The 24,361-nt window shown below is 48.1% G+C and overlaps 1 protein-coding gene across 14 annotated transcripts in view; it reads right to left on the minus strand.

The window, feature by feature from the left end:
* Positions 1 to 24,361, minus strand: part of LOC143425434 (agrin) — a 371,036-nt gene that overhangs the window by 231,250 nt on the left and 115,425 nt on the right. For 7 of the 14 annotated variants that reach the window (XM_076898189.1, XM_076898190.1, XM_076898191.1 and 4 more), the window contains exons 2-3: positions 16,867 to 18,419; positions 4,078 to 4,113 (exon numbers count right to left, since the gene is read on the minus strand). The exons of 1 other annotated variant lie outside the window; for it this stretch is intronic. In XM_076898189.1, the coding sequence (XP_076754304.1) occupies positions 4,078 to 4,113; positions 16,867 to 18,190 (1,360 nt within the window). In that variant the 5' untranslated portion in view covers positions 18,191 to 18,419. Of the gene's footprint in view, positions 1 to 4,077; positions 4,114 to 16,866; positions 18,420 to 21,134; positions 21,195 to 24,361 lie in introns of all 14 variants that reach the window. 6 more of the 14 variants (XM_076898197.1, XM_076898196.1, XM_076898200.1 and 3 more) reach the window with 4 other exon arrangements.

The following is a 24,361-nucleotide window of genomic DNA, read 5'->3' on the forward strand; positions in this document are numbered from 1 at the left end:
CGTTACAACGGAGCGCACGCAAACGATTCATCGTAGATGCGTCCGATTCGAGTGACAGTGATGTGACTGATGCGAATCGCGCCGCGGCGCACCCTCGACTGATAACGAAATAGCATATCGGTGACCTTTCGGCTTGCGTGGCTGTGCCGTGCTGCACGACTTGCACGATACATCTCGCGCAGACAAATCTTTACTGCAGCGACACGTAGAGACGATTTAGGGAGATTTATTTTCAGAAAACGTGTACGATCGTTATTATTCTCAAATAAATTTTCAATAAATTTAAAGGGTAGTCATCACTCCGTTATGTGTAACTAAATTTATAAAAATTAAAGGTTTGTGTAACTGTAACGTGAAATGCCTGACCATATACGATCCACTATCACTAGCACTCCCTGTTCCCTTACAATTCATCATCTTTTCATGTATTTAATATTATATTATGTTGAAAATTATCTCGAATGAACGACCTCAGGCTTTATTCTCGGATAGAAAACAGAAAGTTATTCTATATAGAAAAACCAACTTATGCAGCAAGAGGACTTAATTCAATCCGCTTAAGAAATACCAGATCCGAATTGAATTCTCAGCTCGGCAATTCGATCAGTCCCAGTTCTTTAGCTCGTCAGAAAAAAATTGCCCGAGCTCATAAAAAGTTTCAAAGTACCTACCACTTTGCTAACGATCCCGGCGAAAACCTCTTAAACCGTGCCCCACCCATTCCCATTCAGCGGGATCTTTTTTTTTCCCCGCGGTCCTAAGAATTCCTTTGTTCAATTAAGTTCCGAGGGAGTCGATACCATGAATACATTTGCGAACGGCCGTTCGTAACCGAGTTAGAGGGAAACCGGCCGCCATATAATGCTACGTGTGCCCTGAATAAAGTCAGTCGAACATTGTTCCATCGCGAAGGAGAGGCAAACGCTGCAGGAGGGTCTACTCGTTAGCGTGCCGCATTATTTATTCGAATATTTCCTATTATCCCGCGAGACGAGGCGAAGCTACGACTACCGATAAAAACGATTCGTCGAAAAGCCATTCGTAAATGGAGTAAATTCGATACGGCGTCGGACCACCCTGAAGCTCCAAAACGGGGAGATATTCGCGGTTCTCCTTACCAACGGGAATGTACTTGAAAACGCGAAGCTTCGTAGAACGTTTGAACGATTCCGTGAAGACACTTCAACCGGTGGATGCCGGATGTTACGTCTATGCGCGAAAACGCGAAAGAGAGGACTTACGGTAACCATGGCTCTATATATAAATAATACTCTTAGCAGGGACTTCAGTGTCAAGGGCCCTTGCCTTGCGATCCGTACACGGTCATGGTAGCATAATACGTCTCACGAATTTTCTATAAATGAAGCGAGACGCTCGCGTACGAATTTCCCTTTTCCCAGGTAAATCTAAAACATCTTCTTAACTTTCGTTATTTTGTCTTCCTACGATTACTATTCGCGGCGTGTAAACGAACAGTTTCAAATTATTTGATTATTTCTACAACAACATAGATCGATGAAGGTATCGCCGCGATAAATTCCGGGGTTTAAAATGTTAAACTCGGTTCCCTCTGTTCCAATATTCCCTTTCTGGTGCCGGGTCTATTCAGCCCGCTAATCAGCCAGTTCGGGCGCATGAATTTGACAGGCCATCGCTTCGAATCCCGTCGTGTCGAGACCGTTTCCAATTATTCCGCGGCGTACACGACCCTTCGAGGCTGATTTACGCGGTATTCGAAACTAATTGGCCGGGCCTGGCCCCGTTGTCATCGAAACATCTAACGTTGCCCCGAAGTAACGCCGACCGAAGTATCCGGAATGTTCCCAATTTCCGCCTGGCCATATTCAATATCCGGATGTTGAAACTTCGGATATCCGCAGTGCGCATCGGCGAAACGATCGTATCGGCGAACTATTCAAATAATGGTATAACTGTGCCCAACGTCCGGCTACGTCCTTCGCCCGGGCGAACTTCCCTAATAATTGATAATCGACATTCGCCGCGCTACAAATTTCACACGGCCCCCGTGCGGCCCCCGAAACAGGTTCAACTAATTTCTCCGCCTGTTAAGGCGGTACGATATAACGACGATTCGACGACGAGTCCGCTGCTTAAAGTGACCGAAATTCCGGGAATTAGGCGCAGACGAATCAGACTAAACGAACTTAAATCGCGTTCCAACGCTAATCATCGCTCGGTGAATTTAAATTCGTTCTAATTAACGCTGGCGCCAGCATCCCCTTGCGGTTTCCTTAATTCACCTCTGTTTCCTTTTCTCTCGCTCCGCGCTTTGTCAGAATTTCATGCGTCGTACTTCCTACTTGCTTTTATATAAATGATAAAAATAGAGTAATAAAAATTCGTAGCTTTGAATGGATTCCTTCACCCGACGGTCGTTCTGCCAACACATAATGGAAAAGTTGCAATTGACTTAAACAACGATACTGCCCTGTCAGCGATTCATACAGCGTCAATGCAGCAATGTGTACTATGCCCGCGGTTCTGCGCGTTACAATGACCGCGAAACGCAAACGTTATCGCGGAAAATTCTGCGCAAAATTCCCCGATAATGTATGTGCGAATAGGTACGCGCAACAATGAGAGGAAGCGCGCGAGGAGAGGTTGAAAAAGCCCTCGCATAACGCATTTGACAGGATGATTTGTATCGGCGTTCCGTAAAAGTGTGCAACCTTTTCAGCGTTCCACAAGATAATGATCAAGAGCGTGCATCGAGTACGAACAATAAACGTGCCCTGGCTGCATAAAAAGCCCGCGATCGAACAATCGCAACGATCTTGATTTATGAAAAAGAAAAAAAAAGAAAAAAAAAGCAGTCTACGTCCGGGGTAGCCGTCACGTTCATGCATTACGCGCGAACACTTTACATTATTATTTCGATGTGTTCGCAACGAAATATCTCGTCAATCACGCGAACCAAAAATGTATACAGGATCGTATTAATATAAATTCCCAGGCAATAGTATTTGAACGGAACGCGACTAAATAATATCACGATATTTGGTAGTAATAATACCGTTGCCACTGTAGACGCTCTCGCGTGTGAGCTGTGCCCTTTTGATATAATTATCTCGACATTTCGCAAGCATTACGACTAGCTTTATCAGAGGTCCGAACGACACGCTGATAATTAATTCGATCCCTAATGAAGCTAGTCGCGACGCTCGCGAAACGTAACGATAATCCGTCGAAAGGGAAACAGGCTGCACGCGAAAGTTTCAACAGCGATAACTCCCGCCGATCGAATCGTGAACGCCGGAAATCTCTGGATAACAATTACTCGGTCACGATCACCCGAATCCTTGTATCGCGATCCGCTCTCTGTTCGTATCCTCTCTCGCGTGCGTTCGTACGCGTTCCTATAAATATTCACGCGAAATTTCCATTTCCACAAAACAAAAAGAAACAAGGCGGAAACGTTCAACAATGAACGCGGTTCACGGCAATTCACGCAATGACGCAATAATTCCGCGATCCTCGAAACGGCATCGCGTACCGCGTAATTCCGGCTATTTATGCCTGACCGTTGCCGCGCCTCGACTACTGAAAAATTGCCAGCCTCGCGATGGCGAGGAGAATAATCGCGATCGCGTCGAGAAAAACAACGTCCGCGTGTACGAGGGTTACGCTCGACGAGGCGAGATCATCGTCCTGGCCTCGCGATGGCGTGATCGTTGGAACGGAAACGATACCGCGATTTTCAAGTTCGCCAGATGGCTACGATCGCGGGTGTAATTGAGACGCGTGCCGGATCGAAAGACACGGGGCTCTCGTGTCCGTCGACTTGCAGGATAACTCGCCCTTAAATATCGCGTGCCGACTAATTTCCATCGTCTGACAAGCTATTAGAACGCGATTGCTACGTCGTTTACCATTTTTCTCTATTTTCGAGCCGGCTCGAGCTACTTTGATATTCGACTACGTCTACCGCGTTCCGCCGCTGCTATTAATTCTCCGAGGTGCGAAAGACGTCAACTTTAAGCTACGCTGGTCTAGGTGCAAGGGTCGCGAGCGTATTTTTAGCGCCAGAGTTTGAGGGACATTGAAGCGAACACTCACCCTCGATAATGGGACGCTGCGGCTTGTAGGACATGTCTGGAAAGAGAAAAGGATTAGTTATTAGTAACATTAGTCACGATGTGTACGTGTAAGGAAAGTTAAACATTTTGCTTTTTTATTTAGGAAAAAGCACGCTTAAATGAAATCCTTGGAACCGTAATACCATTAGTGCGCGTCGCACGGAAAAATGATCAATGAATTAATTAATGCGGTTGACTACTTAACAAAGTAAAAGTCGTTTTCGAGGAACTTCAAGGGGCTTCGGTACGCTTGCAAACTTATTCCAAGTTGGAAGTGTACAACGGTTTTACAGCTCCTCCACTAGAGTATAAGCGCCACAGTTTCACCCTTCAATTCTGGTCATGGGCGACTTCAACTTTTTCCATAAATTCGTTATGCTTAATTATAATTAACGTAAAACGTGTAACAAAAGTGTTATTACTAACAACAAAACAGGACTGTTTCCTAAAGTAGAAAATTTCGTACTCGCGTTCTCTTCCCTGCTTGGACGTTTCGAAATTCATTAACCAAATTCTTAACTGCTTGCGAAAATTTCTAAATGTGACGTTATTTAATAAAACCTGGTTTTTAACATATACTTATTGAAATCGAAATTTTAATCGTAACTCGGTAAATCGCTCTCGCAATTCGGCAGAATCTCAGCAACGATCTCGCAAAAATGCGCAAGTTCAACGTCGATCGTCGCCTCAAAGGCTTTAAATTGCATGCGTAACGAATTCGCGTATCGATGGCACCAAAGTGTCTTCACAGGACCACGACCCGTCTGCGACCAAACGTCAACCTTTCCCCGACTTTGTCGCGGCCTCGGACAAGCGTAATTAACGTTTCAAGGCGCGGATCAGTCCGATCCGAGGTTTCTGGAACAACGAAATTCGAGGAGGAGAGGAGGACCCGCGCGAACGGGGGACGAGGAAGATAGACGGGGCAATTTCGAGGAGCAAATAACAGGGAAATTCGGGGTGGCCGAGTCGCGCGACACCCACCCGCCCGCTCTGCGCCGTACAAGCTTCTTCCTTCGTGAAACTTTTAATTATCCTTTCCTGGCCCTGTCCTTTAATGAAGATGCTCCGCGTACGCCGCACAGCCACGTATGACGTCCCAAATAATTACAAGTTTCTAGCACGAATTCCAAGCTTGTAGTGTCTGCACAAGGCCCGCCCGCCTCTGTGTTTAGAATCGGGGTGGTGCGAGGGACGTGTGTTTAGGAAAGAGGAGCGAAGGTTCGCGGAGTAATTGAATCGGAAGATTCGTCGACGTTTACCACTCGCTCTGACAAACTTCCAGCGGACGGCGGGAGAGGCAAGAAATTCAGAGCGAAACAAATGTAGGTTACAAGCGAGCGTTATTGCCGCGCGGGTCCAGTCGAAACGCTGTCGACATTGATACGAATTGTAACAAATGCCGCTCGACGCCCGCGCAATAATTCTTCTAATTAAATATACGTTACGGCAGCGGGATTTTTAAAGCGAGAGACGGTTTTCGTTAGAGCACGTGAACGCGTGCGCGCGTTCGCACACTGCGACGGGAATATATTAACGCGGAAATATCGCTCGTCCTCCGTCAAGTAATTCATCACGCATATGCATTTACGGTAATCTACACTCGTACAGGGGGCACCGTCGGGGAAAAATTGCTTTCAAGAGTCGAACAAATGTATTTTAAATCTGCGACGTTCCACGCGACGCTCGAACAACGGCCGGGGAAAGAGGCGAGGATGTAACAGACGAGGGAAACCGGGTAATGCAAAAATCAATGGAACGGAAATATCGTTTTTAATTCTCACCGTTTACTTTGCTGTCTTATTTATTTATTTATTTATTTATTTTCTCGTCTCTATCTCTCTCTCTTTCTCTGCTCTTTTTCTGTGCAATTTCGTCGGTTTGCAAACGAGCGTCGCGTTTCGGGAATTACTTGTTGCAGCCGCGACGTAATTACGCCGCGTCGGCGATTCAAAAGGACCCGAGCATAATTGCGCGTCGTTGCGCCATCTCGTTGCGCTGGTTCGATGACCACCGAATTTTATCCAGCATCCTGAAAACGAGCTTCCGTCGCCGTGGTTAAAATTAATTGAACTCGTTCAACCGTTCCCAACAACCGTCTAATTCGACGTTTCTTAACTATCCCCATGCCGCTCCCAAAAATTTCCATTCAATGGAATATTCCCGAAAGGTTTAAATGGATTTTATCGTGCAACGGACATTAATCATCTACGGCAGTTAGAAGCAGAGCTATTTCCTCTCGAAGAGGACGAACTACGATGAAATAAAACAGAATGAAGAAGCATATTTTAGAATTCAGTTCGGTATGCATGCGCTGAAATTAACATTTCATCAAGATCTGCATTATATAACGAACAATGCTACCGTAAAATTTAATTACATTACAGTATGCAGTGAAACAATCTAAATTCTGTATATATCCGTGTGAATGATTCACTTACATGTAGAATATAGAATTATGTTTCGCATTTCTCGAATTTGAAACAGCAACTTCCAACGGGAGCTATATGTATGAAATTATTCCCAATTTTGAAGAAGATAAAAGTCTGCTGTACATATCAAACCAACTATTCAACTCTTTGGCCTCTTTATGCACTTTTTTGTTCTAGAAGTAATCAGCTTATTCACGGCTACATCGTCGTTTCTTACTCCAATCAGTGGCAGCGTCAGATGTAAGTAGAAAAGTCGAGGAAATATCAGCCATGTAGGGACACAACCGCCATCGCTAATGAAAAATTGTTTGGAGACGTGAAGCAGGTTCCTACGATGGAAGTAGAGAGGCAACAGGGAGGAAGGCTCGGTTTCGCAAGGGTTTCGTGTACTTCGTGCCACACGGCACTACCAAACCGGCGATATGTATGCAGCCCGCCTCTATGAGAACTCGTACAGCCCGATATCGGGCTGATATCCCCCTTCCGCGTTCTGCCAACGACTGCGGGTTGACACACATGAGAAACACGTGTCGCCACTCCCACAAACCGACGGATAACACGGTTGCACCACGATCAGTCGTACAGCGTGCGTGCACATGATTACGTTTACAGGATAGCTTTCATTCGACAAGAAAAAAACCGAAAACCGCACTGATGTCTCTGTATTCGTTATTGCGAGACATTCAAAGTATGCGATTCCAAAGGAAAATTAGGTACCTTCCTCGAACTTGAATGAGAATGTCTACTGTTTAAGTAGAAGAACCAAGTAAAGGTCGAAACTCGATTTGTTGTTGCTACATCTTGCTGCTTCGAGACCATAATCCCTCGATATTTCGAAATTTTCCAATTTTTCCCAACACTCCAGCTTGCCCCACATACGAAAAACTTTCCTCTCCAGTTCCGAGGAAACCTATCAAATCGAATCAGACCGTACGCGGATGGACAGTAACTTCAAAATGATCTGGGAACTGGTATAACCGTGGGAAAGCTGAAAAATTGACAGTGTCTGCCGAGCCAGCTCTATGCTGTACACTGTTTTCGTCTATAACAAGCTTGAAAGTGTGTCAAAAGTCGGGACGCGGAATCACAGGGGATAATGGTGTTTCCGTTCGCGCGAGATTCACCGGACTCACCCCGAAAAGGAAGTGGGATAGACAGAGAGAAGGAGAGAGAGAGAGAGGGACTGTAATTTCAGAGATGATTTGTCTCCTCGAGTTGTCGTCCCGTATCGACAACGCGTGGCAGAGAGCTTTTGCGATTCAACTACCAAGCGTTGATGAAAATAGAGGCGAGACGGAAGTGGCGCGAACAAACGAATGGAACTGGAGGAACGAATAATTCGAGGGTGGAAAAATTGTTATTTTTCGCGGTGCCATCTAAATCGAAAGGATTTACAACTATATGCAAACCGGTTTCGTCTCACTCTCTCTCTCTCGTATATATCGACGCTATTTTCAGAGGGAAGAATTTCACGCGTCGTGCTCGTAGACGCGATATTTCATTCTCCTTTTTTGCATTCGACAGTAACGCCCGAGGTGCGCCAATCGTGAGAGTGCGGCCGCCGGAAATGGCGGTGAAGCACTTTCGATTTTCCGTTTCCTCCGCTCTGTACGCGGCGTCGAAGACGAAACGCACACATATATCGCGAGCTGCCTTTTTGCTCCTTCTTCTACTCTCTCTCTCTCTCTCTCTCTCTTTCGTCTTTCTACCCCCAATAAACCAATAGGCGTCAGGTGGCGCGACAACCGAACGGATTGCTGTGAATTTGTTTCAGAAAGCATCCAGCGTTTTACGAGCCTACGTAATCGAATGATTATATGTAAATTGATGATATCGAATAAAAAAAAGTAGGCTCCACGATACAACTGTCGTAATTAAATTATGAAATTTAGCAAGCGTTAAGGTACAATTGTTGGTCCAGTATCAACTTCCCGTATATCGTAGCGTTATCGCGCAGAGATCGGAGATGCGATGATCGAGATCGAGTTACTAAATACATCAGCCTTATCGATAACGTCGATACAAGGCTACACGGACGAGAATTAGTCGTACGGTAGTATGGTCTGAGCCGATTAAACCTAAGGTTCACCGAAATCATCTCTGTCCCTAATACGAGCCACGAACCTAGCTCGACGCTGTCCGACCAAAATCGCCCGCATCTACTGCCTATCTGGGGAGAACGTTATTTAAACTGTCTGATTAGCTTCCATGGTATCTGCAGTCCATTGTCGACGAGACAAACCAACGTCGAATCTAATTACCAGTTACCAAACAAATTTACGGCTCGAACAATATTTAACCGGAAAGTTGTAAATTAAAATACTTGAAAAATTGGAATTATCTACACCAGATGTAATTAGATGTTATTTGTCTTTAATAGGTATTAGTAGAGCAGACAAGTTTTTAGTTCCTAGGTCTTCTGGCGAAGGAAAAGTTATTACCGCGAGGAGATTCAATTAAAAAATACGAAACTCGCCAAGGGATAGTATCGCTGGTCTGATTTTTACTTTCTATCGTGACGGAAATCGGGAAACTCGCGTTCCAAGAACTTCGAGGGAACTAATCGGACATTCAAATTTCCTTGGGAGCCCGGAAAGAGCCGGGGACAAAGTATCGGAGAGGCCAGAGGCCGGCTGGTTAGTTTCCCCAAGTGAAACGACAGCGTGGAAGCGTGAAAAAGGTCGTTCGATCGGAGCCACTCGCGCTGACGATTGATTCCCGCGATATTTTAGCGAAAACTTTGGACCGATCGAGCGCCGGCGAAAAATGAAGAAAGTTTTCTACCCGGCACCCGGCCGCTCACGTCCTTCGTAACTGCACCCACGTGCGCGATATACTTGCCCCGATTCTTTGTCTGCGTTCCTCGCGGGCCTGTGCTGCCTGCGAATCAGTTTCGAGGCGTTTCACACGTACGGACGTCGGCCGTAAAAACCGTGAGAACCGATGGAGGAGCCAATGCGAAGTGATAAAGACACGGATTGGGCGTAAAGGAGATTTCTTTTATCGAGAACTTTGCGGAGTACAGATTACGTCTAATTAAAAAATGATCATTTTTTACAATTTTATTACCCTTCCAATCGATTAGAAACGCTCGAAGCGAGGCGAAATCGCTTGCTCGAGATTCGAGCGACATTCGTAAGTCTACATCGTATGACATTCGTCACGGTTACGCTTACGTGATTCCCGTCTACCCGGGAATCACATTAAGTCGTCTGCAATTAGCCATGACAACAATTGACGCTGATGGTGTTAAGCGCGCGTCGGTGATAATTGAAACTGTAACTGGTTGACACCGAATTTCGCGATCGGCTAGACTACATTATTCTATTATTATTCTATTACTGCGAGCTTTGCTTAACTGAATCGGTAAGTTCTGCCGCACATGTATATCATTCGGAAACTCGACGGAAAGTCAACTTTAAAAACCACCGTGCCACAAAGAAACTCCCGCAAGACAATCGCGAGAGAAGAAGAAAAGAGAGAAACGTTTAATTTCCGAGGCTGTGTCCACGATCCAACCGAGCAGGTCGATAAACGAATTACAACGGAAAAAGATACAGTAACGACATAAATCTTCCCGGCAGTGGTCAACGATTAATCAGAGCTCATAACTCCACACTTACTCGCGGGGGAACAAACAAAAGAGGAAGAAGAAGTAGCTCGCGGCGGCGGGAACAGTAAACGAGTGTCGGTACAGGGGAGAAATTCGAAACTTGCGGGAAACTTCTCGAGTACGACTTTAACCCCTTTAATAAGCCGCGCCTCGTTTCGTCTCGCGCAGTTTTTCCGAAGAAATTTTACACGGCAACGGGATGGCAGTTACCGACGCCGAGAGGAAATGGCGCGGAAACGCCCCTCCGCGGTGGTAGCAAAGGGAAAAAGAAAGAGCACGACAGCGCGGCATTTATTAAATTAAACGTCAGCTTCCCTGACAGGGCTTTTCCAGAGAGTCCTCCTTAGCGACCGGCTTCCGTCCTATTTCTTCTCGCAGCGAACCTGAAAGCTGACCGTGTCACGGATCGCCGTTCTTACACGATCGTTCTTCTACACGTTTCCGTTATGCTTGCGTGACCTTCGAATTGGAACAGTTCCACCACTTTTTATCTATACCACGCAAAGTATGCATTTTAATATATGCTAGTCTAGCGATGTTCCAGCACTCGCTACTAAAGGGACAACAACTTCACCACACACAAATTCTCTTAAAGTACTTGTCCCACACTGTCATTTATATATCCCTAACATTCCCGCGTCTAGAGCGCGACTGCGCCATTTTGGTACTCTTACTGAGCACTTTTTTCCTTCCCTCTCTTTTTATACATAAACAACTCTATACGAAGCAACGCGATCGGTAGTATAAAGATCGCGCTACTGATCCTCTCGAGAAAATTACAATAACCCAATGATATTTCATACGAGTTCGACAAATCAACCAAAAGGTAAAACGGCGTGACTGAACGTAACGCAAGAGCACAGCGTCGAAGCCAGTAGCAGAGAACCAGTGTTGCTGCCGCGTAACAGGGAAACTATTTGTCGCAAGTAATCGCAGTAAAAAAAGGAACTCGAGGAATCCTGCAGGAAATGATCCCGAGGAAGGACTGCCGGGACGGAGCTTCTTGCCGGGGCCACGGCTGATACGGCCGGCTTTTTCTCGCCGGCAAAGTTTTCGAGTTTCTCAAAGCTCTACGACGCGGTTCGGTGCGAAGGCGAACGGCCGGGGGACTGTAATGGAGCAGGGGCAACTGCGCGCAGGCACGAGAGGAATGAGAGGAAAGAAAAAGGGAGAAACGAGCGAGAGCGAGAGTGAGCGAGACAGGGAGGAGGGGGGGGGGGGGCAAGACGAGGAGTTAGCGGGATTTATCGGCCTCGGACTTATTAACTCCTACGGCGAAGTTAACATTAATCTTGACTCGAACTCGGTAACTCGCGAACAATCCCGATCGCCGCCGATTGCTGCGACCTTTTTCCCTATTGGCTTCTCCCATCCGGTTCCCGCCCTGTCGGTCTACGCGGAAGTCGGTGGCCCTGCCGAGGCTACACGTAGAAACTCCGCTGGCCACGTTTCTGCGATTCTGCGTTACCTTTAGAATCGGCGAACGCGTCTAATGTAATTGCTTTTGATTGCAATGGTTGGGACTGTAAAAGAACTTTTGCTGTGGCTGTTTTCAGGAGGTAACTTTGAATTCTGTTCGAAGTAATGTTAAGAAAAATGCCATTTTACTCTTAACGCCTTTCGCGAAGAAATGTACGTACTGAAATTTTGCGACAAAAATAGTCTGAATGTGAGAAAAATATTTTGCAGGTGTCATATTGGTATCGAATAAAAATTCAGCTACAAAAAAGCTGTATCAAGAAACAGTTCGTAAAATAAAAGGGACGCTATCCTCTCTTCTGCTTACGCACTCGTTGCAGTCGGTGCGAGACTTGTGCAGTAATGCTGGTGTATCGCGATTCGCTCGCATGGAATTAATCCGGCGTGAATCGTGGACATTATATATTCGGCAACTAGCTGCCGAATCATTTGCCAGTTTAACATCGTTTCCCGGCGAGAACTTTCTATGGGTATAAGAAACTTCCCGACGAGGTGGGGGAGTTTCCGTGCTCCAGGCGAACGAAAGAAGAACGATAGAGATCGTATTATCGAAGAAACGCGTAACTGCTCGCGAGAAACCGTATCGCGATCGTTTCGTCTGCGAATACTCGACTTCGCGATAGTCTCGCGTAGTACGGATATACCCAGTTACGATTCAGGTGGGGCTACAAAATCGCGTCCGCTTCGTCTGGGATCTGTATACGTGCGCTGTTAAGCTGCTCCGTAGTCTGGTGAATTAAAGAAGTTTATTGTTGCGGTTTAAGTTAAGCGCGTGAAATTAGGAAACTCGGTTTACGTCGGGGCGCGCTTTATTTTATAGTAACTTTCGCGTTTGTCGTAGAATTGCCTCCACCGCGGACGCTTACTTTTTGTTCATCGTTGCAGCGGGGTGCGTATTTATTTTCGACGGGAAGATCCCTCCGTTTCTCAACATCGACGAACGTTCGATTGATCGACGTCCTACAAGGGACAACGCGACGTCGAAAAAAACCACTGCGTCCCCATCGCGCGCGGAACAGTCGAATTTCGCGGCACTTTAAACAGTCTCGACTTTATCCAGCCTCCCAGTGCGGGAAAACGCTTGATAGCCGTGCAATTTGGGATGGTTACGGAACGTTTACCGCGGGGAGAGTGAAATTTCAGGAAGGCACGCGCGCGAGGGCGCGCCCTCCGCGCCGGCGACGACGGCCGTTCCATAAAACGCGGCCGCGGCAAGGCGCGAAACGGCCGCGCACGCAATTTACACGGCAGCCGAGGATCCAATTTCGTCCGTCGCCCTGTTCCTCGCTCGACATTCCCGGCCCGTACCCCGGGACACGTCGCGCGAACGGCCCGAGTTAACGTAACCCAATGGCGCACGGGGGTGGAACGAGCACGAACGCGCGCGCTGGTATCACCTACCGGATATAGTTTCCTAGCCGGCTGACAGCTCATGTAAGAGGATTGACAGCCGTCCGAGAACGGGAAATTCGAGCCAGTGGACCGGTTTTCGCGGATTTTCCAAAACTCCTGTCGTCCCTCGTGATTAACGACCGTCCATCCCTCGAACCCCTTTTTTTTCCCCCGTTTCGCGCGGATTTTCTGGTGCCTCGAGAACGGTTACGCGACGCAGCGTTCGATGAATGGAAGATAACAATTGGCTCCCACGATCGAGTCGCATGCGGATCAGCGTTAATTAAAGATTGATCAACCGATAGAGGAACTTGTTGGCGGCAAGAAAATTCTCTCAGCGGATTGGATTGATCGAGTGTTATTAAAAAAGTTGAGGAAAATGGAAGAGACTAGAGCTTCCTCGATCCTTCTGTAAGCAATGTAGCGACCGTGTGCGGTTATGAAGCAAGCAATGACTGCAAGTTCGGCCAAGTTTGTTGTCGCAGGAAACTGAGCGTAGCAGACCGTGTAGACTGGCTCTGCCAGGACTGTAACAGACTACTCTGCCCTTCGATAACAGAGTACTCTCGATTTACATCCCTTGTCCTGAGGTTTCCTTTCAATTCTCCGGTTCATCGAATATCGGACACCCGTCTGGTTTTTCCAATCGCGTGATTATTAACGAACAGCTACGAACACCAAGATATTCTCTACCGGAGCGGACTACCAACACTTTCACTACTTGAACAATGTAATTTAGTAATCGAAGCCCGGTAAAGCCTCGCTTTGCATCCCCGTCGACGCGACGAAACCTCGTCGAGGTCCCTCTTCGAACGACGCTAGAGACGCGGCGGTCGTAATCAGGCGTGCGGGAATTAATCGAAAAAACGAGTGGAAGTTTCGGTTCGTCGGGTGATAATCCGAAAAGCAATTACAAGGTCGTCGAACGAGCCTGAGCCCAGGGCCGCTCGACGGGGTTAGAATCCGTTTACCCGGGGCATCTCGTAAACCGTCCACGCCGGCGATATAGGAAGTTTGACAACCCCGGCAGGCAGTAAAGCCGCGTGCACACCGCGCGACATCGCGTGCCCCGGTAAAGTCCTTGTAATTTATGTGGAACAAACGTAGCGGAGTTTACCAGCCGGGCTCGTACCGCCGTCGGATAAGGAGCGAATGAGATATCTCCGGCCATAATATGATCAGCGGCGCCCTTAATCCCGAAACCCAGAGCCCGTCCGCCACCCCCCTCGAACGTCCCGCCGGCGGCGCCGCGGCGGGCTCGCCCCGGAACGAGGACGAGGCGTCGGAATCGCGGGAGAACGCTCATAAAGGCAGATGCGAACACGTGCCTTACATACTAAATCCTCATCTTACGCCAAAGCCCGAGAGCGTTGCGTGCCCCCGCGACGCCCGCGACGCCCGCGACGCCCCTCGTATACCGCGCGCATACCCGGTGTCTCTAATTTCATCGCGGCCGACGTTCTATCCTCGACTAAAGGGATTGACTCGGTCGAGATTGAACTTCCACCCTCGACTTTGAGGAATTTCTCCGGGAGATGGGACAGTGAGAAAATTCGGGCACGAGCTGCGGAACGATCAGTTTAGAGGGGCGGTGACGATATGGTCGATTTTGTTCCTGGATGCCTGGAAGTTGACTCAATTTCAGGGGAGGTGGGTTCGATGAGCACGAACTTCCATTCCGCGAAGTTGGACCGAGCGAAGAGTAATGTTACAGGATGAGAAATCGATGGTCGCGCGAGATGCAACTGACAAACCAGCGATTCTGTTCGTGTTCTAGCCTTTCGTTACGTTCACTGCTTGATAAACTACCGGACAAGTCATCGAGGTTGCGATTATGCTTTCTTCCGTTGAATCCGATTCCCGAGACTAAGTAGCTAAGTAGCTAAATATGTGCTCCGTTCCGATATACATGTTAAAACACAGCAACTTTGTCAATTTCAACTTTCGAGCGCGAGGGTTTGTCGCAAAGTGGCGGCATAAAATTTATGCCGTGTCATATAACAGTATCGCCTATCTGCACCGTGTATCTACCCGTAACACAAATCTTCGCGCGTTCAACGACGTATGATACATTCCCCTGCGATTCACCAGTGCTCGCACACCTTCCAAATTATAACAGAACCCCTGCGAATGAAATCGTATTTCTACCAAACGTTGTTACGTCCATGTTAGTTATTGAGAGAAACTGCCAAAGAGGGTGTGTATCGACGTACAAGACACGTGGACGAAAGACTCCACGTTGCCCTGACAATTATTGCGGAATCCTATGAAAATCGACTGGACGTCCTATCGATAAAGCGAAATGAAACGAGACGAAACGGCGCGACGGTCGTCGGTTAAATCGAATTTCGGAAAATACGTCGTTCGACGGGTACATCGTTGGCGGGCAGAGATTCGAGGAATTCCAACGGCTCGGCGTTGCCCGCCGTAAATGTATTGTCCCCGGGACAATGCGGCTGATTGCGAAGCGGTCGGGCGAAAACTTGACCCGAAAATAAACCGAATCGCTCAAACGTCCCTGTCGACCGCTGCCAAATGCAGCCACTCGGAATAGCCGAGGACAGGAGGGCGTGCTACCGACCTGGTGCCCACCTCTTCCGACTTGCTATTTTCCGCGGGCGTAACGGCCAGAGAGAGGCGCCTCTCCGTTCATCGGCGCGGCCATCGCGATCGACGAAAGTACCGACGCGACACCGCCCGGAAATCGCTGGGGAAGCGTGCATGCGCCTGGTCCCAATCTGCGAAAACTCCCCCGGCGCGACGCTTTTCAACGCCGCCACTTCGTTTGCTATTCCCGCTCCCGCTGTCTTTGTTGACGAACCGTCCCGCTCGGAGCAGCCGAAGAAATGATTTTAACGAACGGCGTTCGACAAAAAGGAGACGCGAGACCGTTGCGAATGGCCGCCGTAGGATTTCTTCGTGATTATGATTCGGACCCCAGTCTCGAGCGTCTCTTTTTTTTTTTTTTTAGTTTTCCTCATTTCGAATCGAACTTTCTATTACGTTGGATTCATTTTCGGAAACACGAACCACAACAACCGTCCAAGCATCGAAACGAAGAATACAAGCTAAGGGCAGAATTTCCCGAGGAGTCCAACGGAGGGGCGCTGAAAAATCGTTTCGGGAACCGACATTCGCGTCCGGAGGAAAATTTAATACGCCTCGGCCGAGGGTTGCCGCGCGTCCGAGCGTCGGGTATGGAACAAAATGGATTCCCAAGGTGTACGTCACTCTTGTCCAGCGCTATTCTTTAAAACCCTCTTCTTCCATTTACCGGTCACATTGTAATTCCGACCGAACAGGTTCGCTAGTGGCAAGTCGGTACGTGCCGGGTATGTCAAATTCGACACATAAAACTGGCTGGGAGACAGTAACCGTTCCGAGCTTAACGTATCGTCAGCACGTGTCGCCTGGGCCACCGTCGCCGTCGTCGTGGACGTCGACGTGGCCCATTACTATGGCGGTCACATGGACGGCCGTAAATAATTGGAATCGGATGCTCATTAACTAAATAGCCCTCCGGAATCGCTTGGACGCGAAACGGAAGAGGGAAATGACGGAAAACGAGGTAAAAAGAGACGCGGCTAAACGAGGCGGATCCACTATTAGCAGGCGCCCCAACAACTGGAGGAGCGACTCTTCGTAGCAACAGGCATTAGCAGTTATATTAGTTTTCTGCGGGACGTGACTTATAGCGTTAAATAGGTACCGTTCGTTCCGGGGTAGACGTGCTCGAACAACACGATGAAAGAATCTTTAACGACATGCTGACTTCATTCAAAACCATAGCGCCTCTGAACTCTTCGACGAACACTTAACGTTAAAATAACAAAATAGCGCGAGCGAGACTCACAGTTTAGATACAGAAGGATTCCAGCGACGAAGACGAAGATAACGACAAGTAGGACCAAGAGGAGCAACAGTATGGTAGGCCTGCACCAAGGGTTTCCAACGACTTCCGTCTGTCTGCCATCCTTGGCTCGTTTCTGGTCGATGACGCTCGACTCCCCGCTAACGTTCACCACTACCCCTTTGTACGGGTATTGGGGCGTCTTTTTCTCGGCCAGGAATCCGTGGTCGTCCTCAGGATCCGAATAGACACCGTACGCCTCGAAATTGTTCTTCCTATACCCGTTCATTTTCTCCGCGTTGGTCTCCTCTTGATCCTGAGTCTTTCTGGCGTAGCCTGCGGACGAGGAGGAGCCCAGCTCGCTGATCTTCAACGTCTGATCGTACGATTTGTCCTGATATCTCGAGGACGAGGAGCCGTCATACTTTGCTCTCTCGTAGCTCTTCGAGCTGGTCAACTCGTACTTGGAATCGTACGGTTTGCTCCCGGCCTCGTAACCCTGTTCCTCGTACTCGTACGACCGCGGCTCGTAGGACTTGCCAGTCTCGTACCTGGGCAGAGTCCCGTACATCTTGCTGACCGAGTGATATTTGCTCTCGTACTTCCGGGCGGAGAGATCCTGCTGCGCGGGGCAGGACAACTCGTAGGCAGAGTCGTGCGTCTTCACCCCGGACTCGTAGCCCTTGGACGGGGTCGGCTCGTACACTTTCCCCGTATGGTGGTGGTGATGGTGATCCTTTTTCGGTTCGAGCTTCAACGTCTCCTCCGCGTATCTCGAGGCGTAATCGTAATCGGTCAGATCTCTCGAGTACCGTCTGCCGCCTCCTGCCTCCTGCAGCTCCGTCGGATAAGTCCTGGTGAGCTTCTGGGCATCGCTCCTCTCGTACGGGGCGTCCAAGTCCGACTCCTGATACGTTCTTTGATCCCCCCGGTGATCGTACCTCAGGTTATCCTCCGGATAAATTCTGTTATCGTAACGGTCGATATCCTCCCTCTCGTACGGTTTCCGATCGTAGCCCCTGTAGCCCCGCGACTGCTCGTGGTAGCCCTGCTCGTAGGAGGGCAGCGCGGCGGAGGCCGACTGGCCATCCTGATACGGTTTCGGGTCTTGGTATTCGAGGTACCGGGAGGATCTACGCTCGCTACCATAGTCCATCGAGCCCTCGACCACGTTCGGCAGTTTGCTGCTTAAATTCTCACCGGTTCCGGTGGACAGGGCCTGGCAGGTCTCCGCATGCTCGACCAAGTTAGGCAGCCTCGACAACGAGCTACCTGGCGTGTTCTCCGTCAGGTCGAGCTTCAAACCGTTGCTGCTCGTCCTGCGCATTTTCAGGAATTCGCATGATCGGTCCCGAGCGACGAACGACCGCTACGACGGTGGCTCGTGCTACTCGATCGGCGGCGATTCGCGCGGGACTCGTTGTTCGCGGGCCGGCTTGTAAATCTCTGTTGCCCGTCAGATCGATGGAGCACTCATTTCGTGCACGGTTAGCAGAGATCGGGGCGGTCGTTGGCGGACGAAGCGTAGTTAGCTAGGTGGGTCGGTTACTGAAAATCTGGAAAAGAGAGAAGAGAGAGGGAGTTAGTCGTGTTATTGTGTTAGTGGGATTGATAGATAACAGATTAGAGAGAATGAGAGAGAGAGAGAGAGAAAGAGAGAGAGGAAACGTTGACGCGATGTAACGTCACCGACTGCGCGAACGCGTATCGGAAATGCGAACGCAAGGCGGTTCAGCGGTTCGCCAAGCTCTTAGACCGTGCTTATCCGTATACCGTTATCGATATATGTATCTCAATACAGTGTGTTCAGGACCGCGGTATTCTGTAAGCGCTCCTCCAGACTACGATTACAGCCGTATGCTCGCTACCTCACGAATAGTCGATATAACAATGACGACGATAATACTCGATCGCGCGTGACCGAAATGCAACGTTCGTTGCGGCAGACGATAATACCAGACCTGTATTCACGTGCGCCAGCTAAATTTCAAGGAAATTCTGGCCCTATGTGTCAAATCGAATTAATGTTTCGTCTGTTCCAGCTGTTTATCCGCGAATGCAACGCACGCGATTGTTTGCCTCGTTTAATGCACCTCAATTGCGTTCGTTCACTTAACTTAACTTAACCTAGCCAAACTTAATTCGTCCTAGACGATTTAGTACAGTTTAAGATAGAACTGGTTAGTGTGTGTTAAAACAGTTACAACAGGTTAAATTAGATTAGATTAGATTACCTTGGGACAGATCGTAACCTAACTCCTTTTTTTACGTTGGCAAGTACTCGTGGACAACCTGGTGATGCCGAGTTCCCTGGATTATTTCGGACTTTTACCGATTAAAAAACCAACGTAGGTTATTTTCTGAGCATTTCTAAGGTAACCAGGATCGAACATTTTTAGTTACTCCATGCGTCTGGGTCTTTGCTTTACATATTTACGAAAAGAAGAAGATTCTCTTCTGTAACTATCTTCCATTTACTTCTTCAATTTGCCTCTAAATTAATGTTTGCACGCGATAAATTCCATAATCGGGTTACCAGTTCTTGATAATGATCTTAATATTACTCAGTTTTCAATAAGTCGCAATTAAAACGCTAATACCGATAGCAATAAATCCATTTCAGACAATCTACCACGGGAAAACACTTAGCGTATACACTTCTAAAATAAATACACCGTTCGCTAATCGAAATCGTCGGAAGAAGAAGAAGGGGGAGTTATCAGCTCGCGGACGGAAACGAGCAATGGGCGGGGAGCGATCGATAATTAATTAAGCATGATTGCGGAGAAACGACAAAATGTCACGTCTCGGCAGAAGTTTCCGCGGCGGGCGGCCGATAGAGGTGCTGGCAAGAATATCGTTTCGTCGTAGTTGCAGGAACTTCTCAAGCGGTGTACAATGGTTGCTCCGCAAACAGTGTCCCGCGGGTACGACGGCGTTTGTCTTTCATTCGTACGTATCTTACGCGATTGAGGCGCTTTCGCAAATGTGTAACGGGCGTAATCCCGCCGCCGGGCGAGGGCCCGGCTCGCGGACCACCGATAAAACAGAACTTTCAGTTCCTTGGCGTAATTGAAAATCTTTGATCGGGACTGTGATTCGCGGACGGCCGGGGATTCCAATTTGAATTATTTGATCGTCTCGCGCTGAAACGTGACGAATCGGGACGTGAACTGTTCGCGGAAAGTTTAAACGCGTTTCACCTCAAATACCGGAAACCGTTTTTACCATCGAAATTGCATTTTTGATTGGAAATTTCAATAATCGTTTGTTGCGCGTGCCTCTATAGTTATGCGATTTGAATTTGATTATCGTATATCTCTCGAAGCAATAGTTTACAGCTACTGATAATTAATCACTGCGTACAGTTAGCCATCGTTCGTTGACGTCCACGCTGATAAAGTTAGCGCGAGCGACTCGCAAGTAGTATAGCACCGTGCATAGTCGGACCACGATCAAACGTAACCCGTACGCGATCGAACGAATCACCTCGAACTCGAACGTCCAAATAAATAAAATCTACCACCGATCGAATCGGCATTATCATGCTGCTCGGTGCCACGTCGTAAACCGTTCCTCGTCGACTAAACTGTAGTAATAAGTGCGACAAGGGCTCAAAGGAGATCGCTGTTCCCCATGCAAATATGATTAGTTCCGGAGCGTAACTTCATTTGCGTATATTAAAAGCGCAGATAGCTCACTTTATGCAAACGATGACAGGATGGGCGTGGTGAGAGGGGTCCCGGGTCCGGGAGTATAGAATGGGCGCGCAGAGGAAGGAAGGAAGGAAGAGGGTTGCTTCTCAGAACGGAAACGACGCGGAGGGGCAAAGGAAAAAAAGAAAAAAAATATTTTGCCGAGAATTATAAAAGGCTAGCCTAGTCAACGGACCGAGGAATAATGGTCCTGTGTGTTACGCGAACAGAGCAAAGGCAACGTCGTTTCCTGCGCCCTGATTGCCAGTCGTTAAACGCTCCATCCGTGCGCCACGCTGGCCTCACCCCCTTTTTCGCGCGACCAACGACGTTCGCCGACAAAAAGCGTGCTCGTAATTACGACAATAGACCCGCGACGAAACGGACGACGTTCCTGTTTTTCAAACAGCATCGTTGATTGCCCGCCTGACGCTCCAATAATAACGCGCGAGAAGCATCGTTGTAAATTTATTTTAATTTCCGTTAACAACTGGAATACTCCCGTTGGCAATTGAGAGAAATTAGAGAAGTGTCGGTGGACAGAATCGAGAGGAAAGCTACCGGTGTACCACTTACGCCAGAGCTGTCCACGGCCAGAGCTCCTTACGCGGCTTTGTCCTCTCCTACGCGCCGCCACTAGAAGCAGAGAGATCAACGCATATTCAGGGGATGTGTTCATTAACGCGTATTTTCTTACAGTAAGCAGACTTAGCAATGCAGACTTTTAACGCGTCTATTTCTCGCGTTCTTTCCCTATTACTCATTTCAACTTTCAGCTAAAGAAGATATACAACTCGTCGAATTTACGCGCGCGAAATGCACCGCGGCGCGTAAAACACTTAACGCAAACTCATCAACGACAATCCGTCCGGTTCCTGGTTTTTGTCATTCGTACGGGCGTTCGTCAGCCAGCAGGCAATTATTGTCACGGAGGAACGTCGAGCATCTGCAACTATGCCACGGCCGTGCCTTCGGATTAGCAACGTCTCGCGGTGCGCGCTTCCTTCTTGAATACCACCGCGCCAAAACTATTTTCCCTAATGAAGCGCCGTTCAAACTTTCCCGATATTCAACCCCTACTGCCGGCCCGTACCCCGGCCACGGGTTGATTCCTGCCCCCCCAAGACGATATATATCGTTTGTCCGCCGTACGATCGCCGGATATTCCAAAACTGCGCGCCGAATATCCCGACTAATAATTGCGGCTCGGTATGTTACGGCCATTCGACGTCGTCGGGATTATGTACCACTTTATCGAACCTTCCCCTCCCCCCTGGTTCTACCACACGACCTCAAGAACTGATATCCCGCGCGCCACATCTCTCGCTCCCTCTCGCGTGCCCTCCTCGCCGAGCACGCTGAATATAGATCTGCTCTCGTTCGATCCGGTTATTAATAGCGCGAATAATATTTTTAGAAGCCAATATCAGGTAAACGGTGACGAATTTTAATGACACGATAATAACGGTTTAACGCGGTAGACTCGGACTAATGGACGAGTAGATTAATGCATCCGTGAGGGCGAATTTGAATCTGACGAATGACGGTTACCGTAGAATGTTTTCAGGTGGGAAAATGGTCAGGGGTCGGACCATTCCACGACTCGAATTACGCACGATCGGAACGCCTGGCGTTCTATAAATCTCGACGAAGGTTCGGTAAAAGTTGAACGCGATAAATATACGAAAAATATGTTAATGAACGACGCGGCGTTTGAAACAGTCGCTGAGTTTAATCGGTGACTCGGATCCTGGTATTTCATTTAAAAATAACAACTCCGCACTATCGTCGCATAATCTTGACGCGAGTATACATTATCCCCCCCTCCTCCCCAAAAAGAGAAAAAAAATTAACGCTACTGCCGGGCAAAAATGTTCCACATTTTCCCGTGAAATTATTCTATTTGCGAATTTGCATACAAAACATCCCCCCCGCTCTATATCATTCCCGCATTAACATTTTCCCCATATCCGAATGCATATATCTTGCGAATTCTCTCTCCGGCCGGCGCGATCCGCAGTTTGCTCGGCAACGTAACTCGCATCGGGCGCCTTTCAATTTCGCTGGCAAACCATTCGCGCGGCGGCGAACAGGGACACGGCCCCGATAATTTCAGACAGCCGAACCGAGGAGCGTCATTCTCGATGGAAATTTCATAGCCGACCGGCGGCCGCTTCCGGCTCGGGGCTGCGGCGTACTTCACCGACCTTCTCCGCGCTGTTCGCGCGAACATTTTTCATGCATTTATTTGACAATTTGGCACGGCCCGATCGGCTCGTCCTACCGGCCAATCCGAGCCGCGCCGTTCGCCCTTCGAAGGGCTCGCAAAAACCGTTGAATTATTTACGTTTTTCCAGGAGACCGCGGTTGCGCCGCAGGATGCAAATGCGGCCTTCTTTTTTGCCGACCCTTTGAATGTTTGATGCCAGAGCCCAGCGACGCTCGTCCGCGTCGTTGCTCGACCGACGAGTCGCTTCGCGCGTTCTCCGTGGGACGGCCGGGTGAAATACGAGATGCAAAGTATACTGATCCATGGTGGGAATCGTTGAATTGTTGTTGCGATGATTAGAAGGAGAAATTGTTCGCAGGTTTTTGAAAGAATTCAAAAAGCTGGGAAATAAGTAGGATATCTGGGTAATCGATTGTTTGTTACTTCGACGATTGGTCCATTTAATTCTGATAATGGAGAAACGTTTTGTAGTGCAAATCTTGCTGGGATAATGTAAGATTCTTATAATTGATTTAGGTAGATCGAAAAACCTGATAATGAGAAATATTAGTTACGTAAATTAACGTCCGTTGATTGAAAACCGTGAATATAGAACTTGGTAATTGAAAAATCAATTAACGAAAACTCCACTATTTTCAGCTAGTAATTAGAATGCTAATAATTCTATGGTTAGTCAATAACGTTTTGCAATTTCATTTTCGCAAGCATCGAAAGATGTTACGCGCGTGAAATAACAACGCTGACCAATATCCGCGCGGCGATATTTTTGTCGACGGAAGCCTGACAGAACTGTAACGCTGGCAAAATATCCTGACCGTGTTCCTGGGTGAGAGGTACAGAATATTCACAAAGAAACCTACGAGAAACGAAATACACTTCCATAGACCGCTCATCCTCGAAACGCTAAATTTCGAGTCCAGTGTACGCGCGACGGATCGTGGAAACGTTTCCATGTTTCATAAAACACTCGTTGAATTTTTATGGAAATGCATCGACAGCGCTTTTGCAACAATAACGAATATGGAATTCGATAGGAAAAAACAACGGCTAGGAAAAATGTGCGAAAAAAGCAAAAATAAAGTCAGTTATTGTCCAACGTTCTAACGTATCGACACGTGTCCATAAAACTGACCGGTCGACCGAACCGGTCGCTTTAATTGCTCCAATAATCAACGGCAGCCGGCTCAAGAAGAATGCATTCCGTTATCGATCGTACAATTGTCCGCGACGCATCCATCGCGAACGATACCTCTTCGTTCACCGTTTCATCTGTGTTCGGGACCTGCGAACATTTACGAAACTTCTATCCCACTGACGTATGCTTCGCATAACGCGTAATTACCTAAACTGATAAACGGAACGACGATTAAACGCGGTCGAGGTCCGATCAAGCCGGACAGTAGCGGCTAAAAGTTAATCGAAATCGGCTGACGTCGCGCGAAATTGATGGGCACCGTGTATCGTTGCAACATTGGGAATGCAAAGGAGTAGAAACATCGATAAACTTGTTTGAACGCGGCCACGCGATTAGGGGATGATTCTGCGAACGTGTTATAAAGGTATTCTAACCCTA

The sequence above is a fragment of the Xylocopa sonorina genome, chromosome 7, assembly GCF_050948175.1.
Source record: "Xylocopa sonorina isolate GNS202 chromosome 7, iyXylSono1_principal, whole genome shotgun sequence".
NCBI classification, from domain to species: Eukaryota; Metazoa; Arthropoda; class Insecta; order Hymenoptera; family Apidae; genus Xylocopa; species Xylocopa sonorina.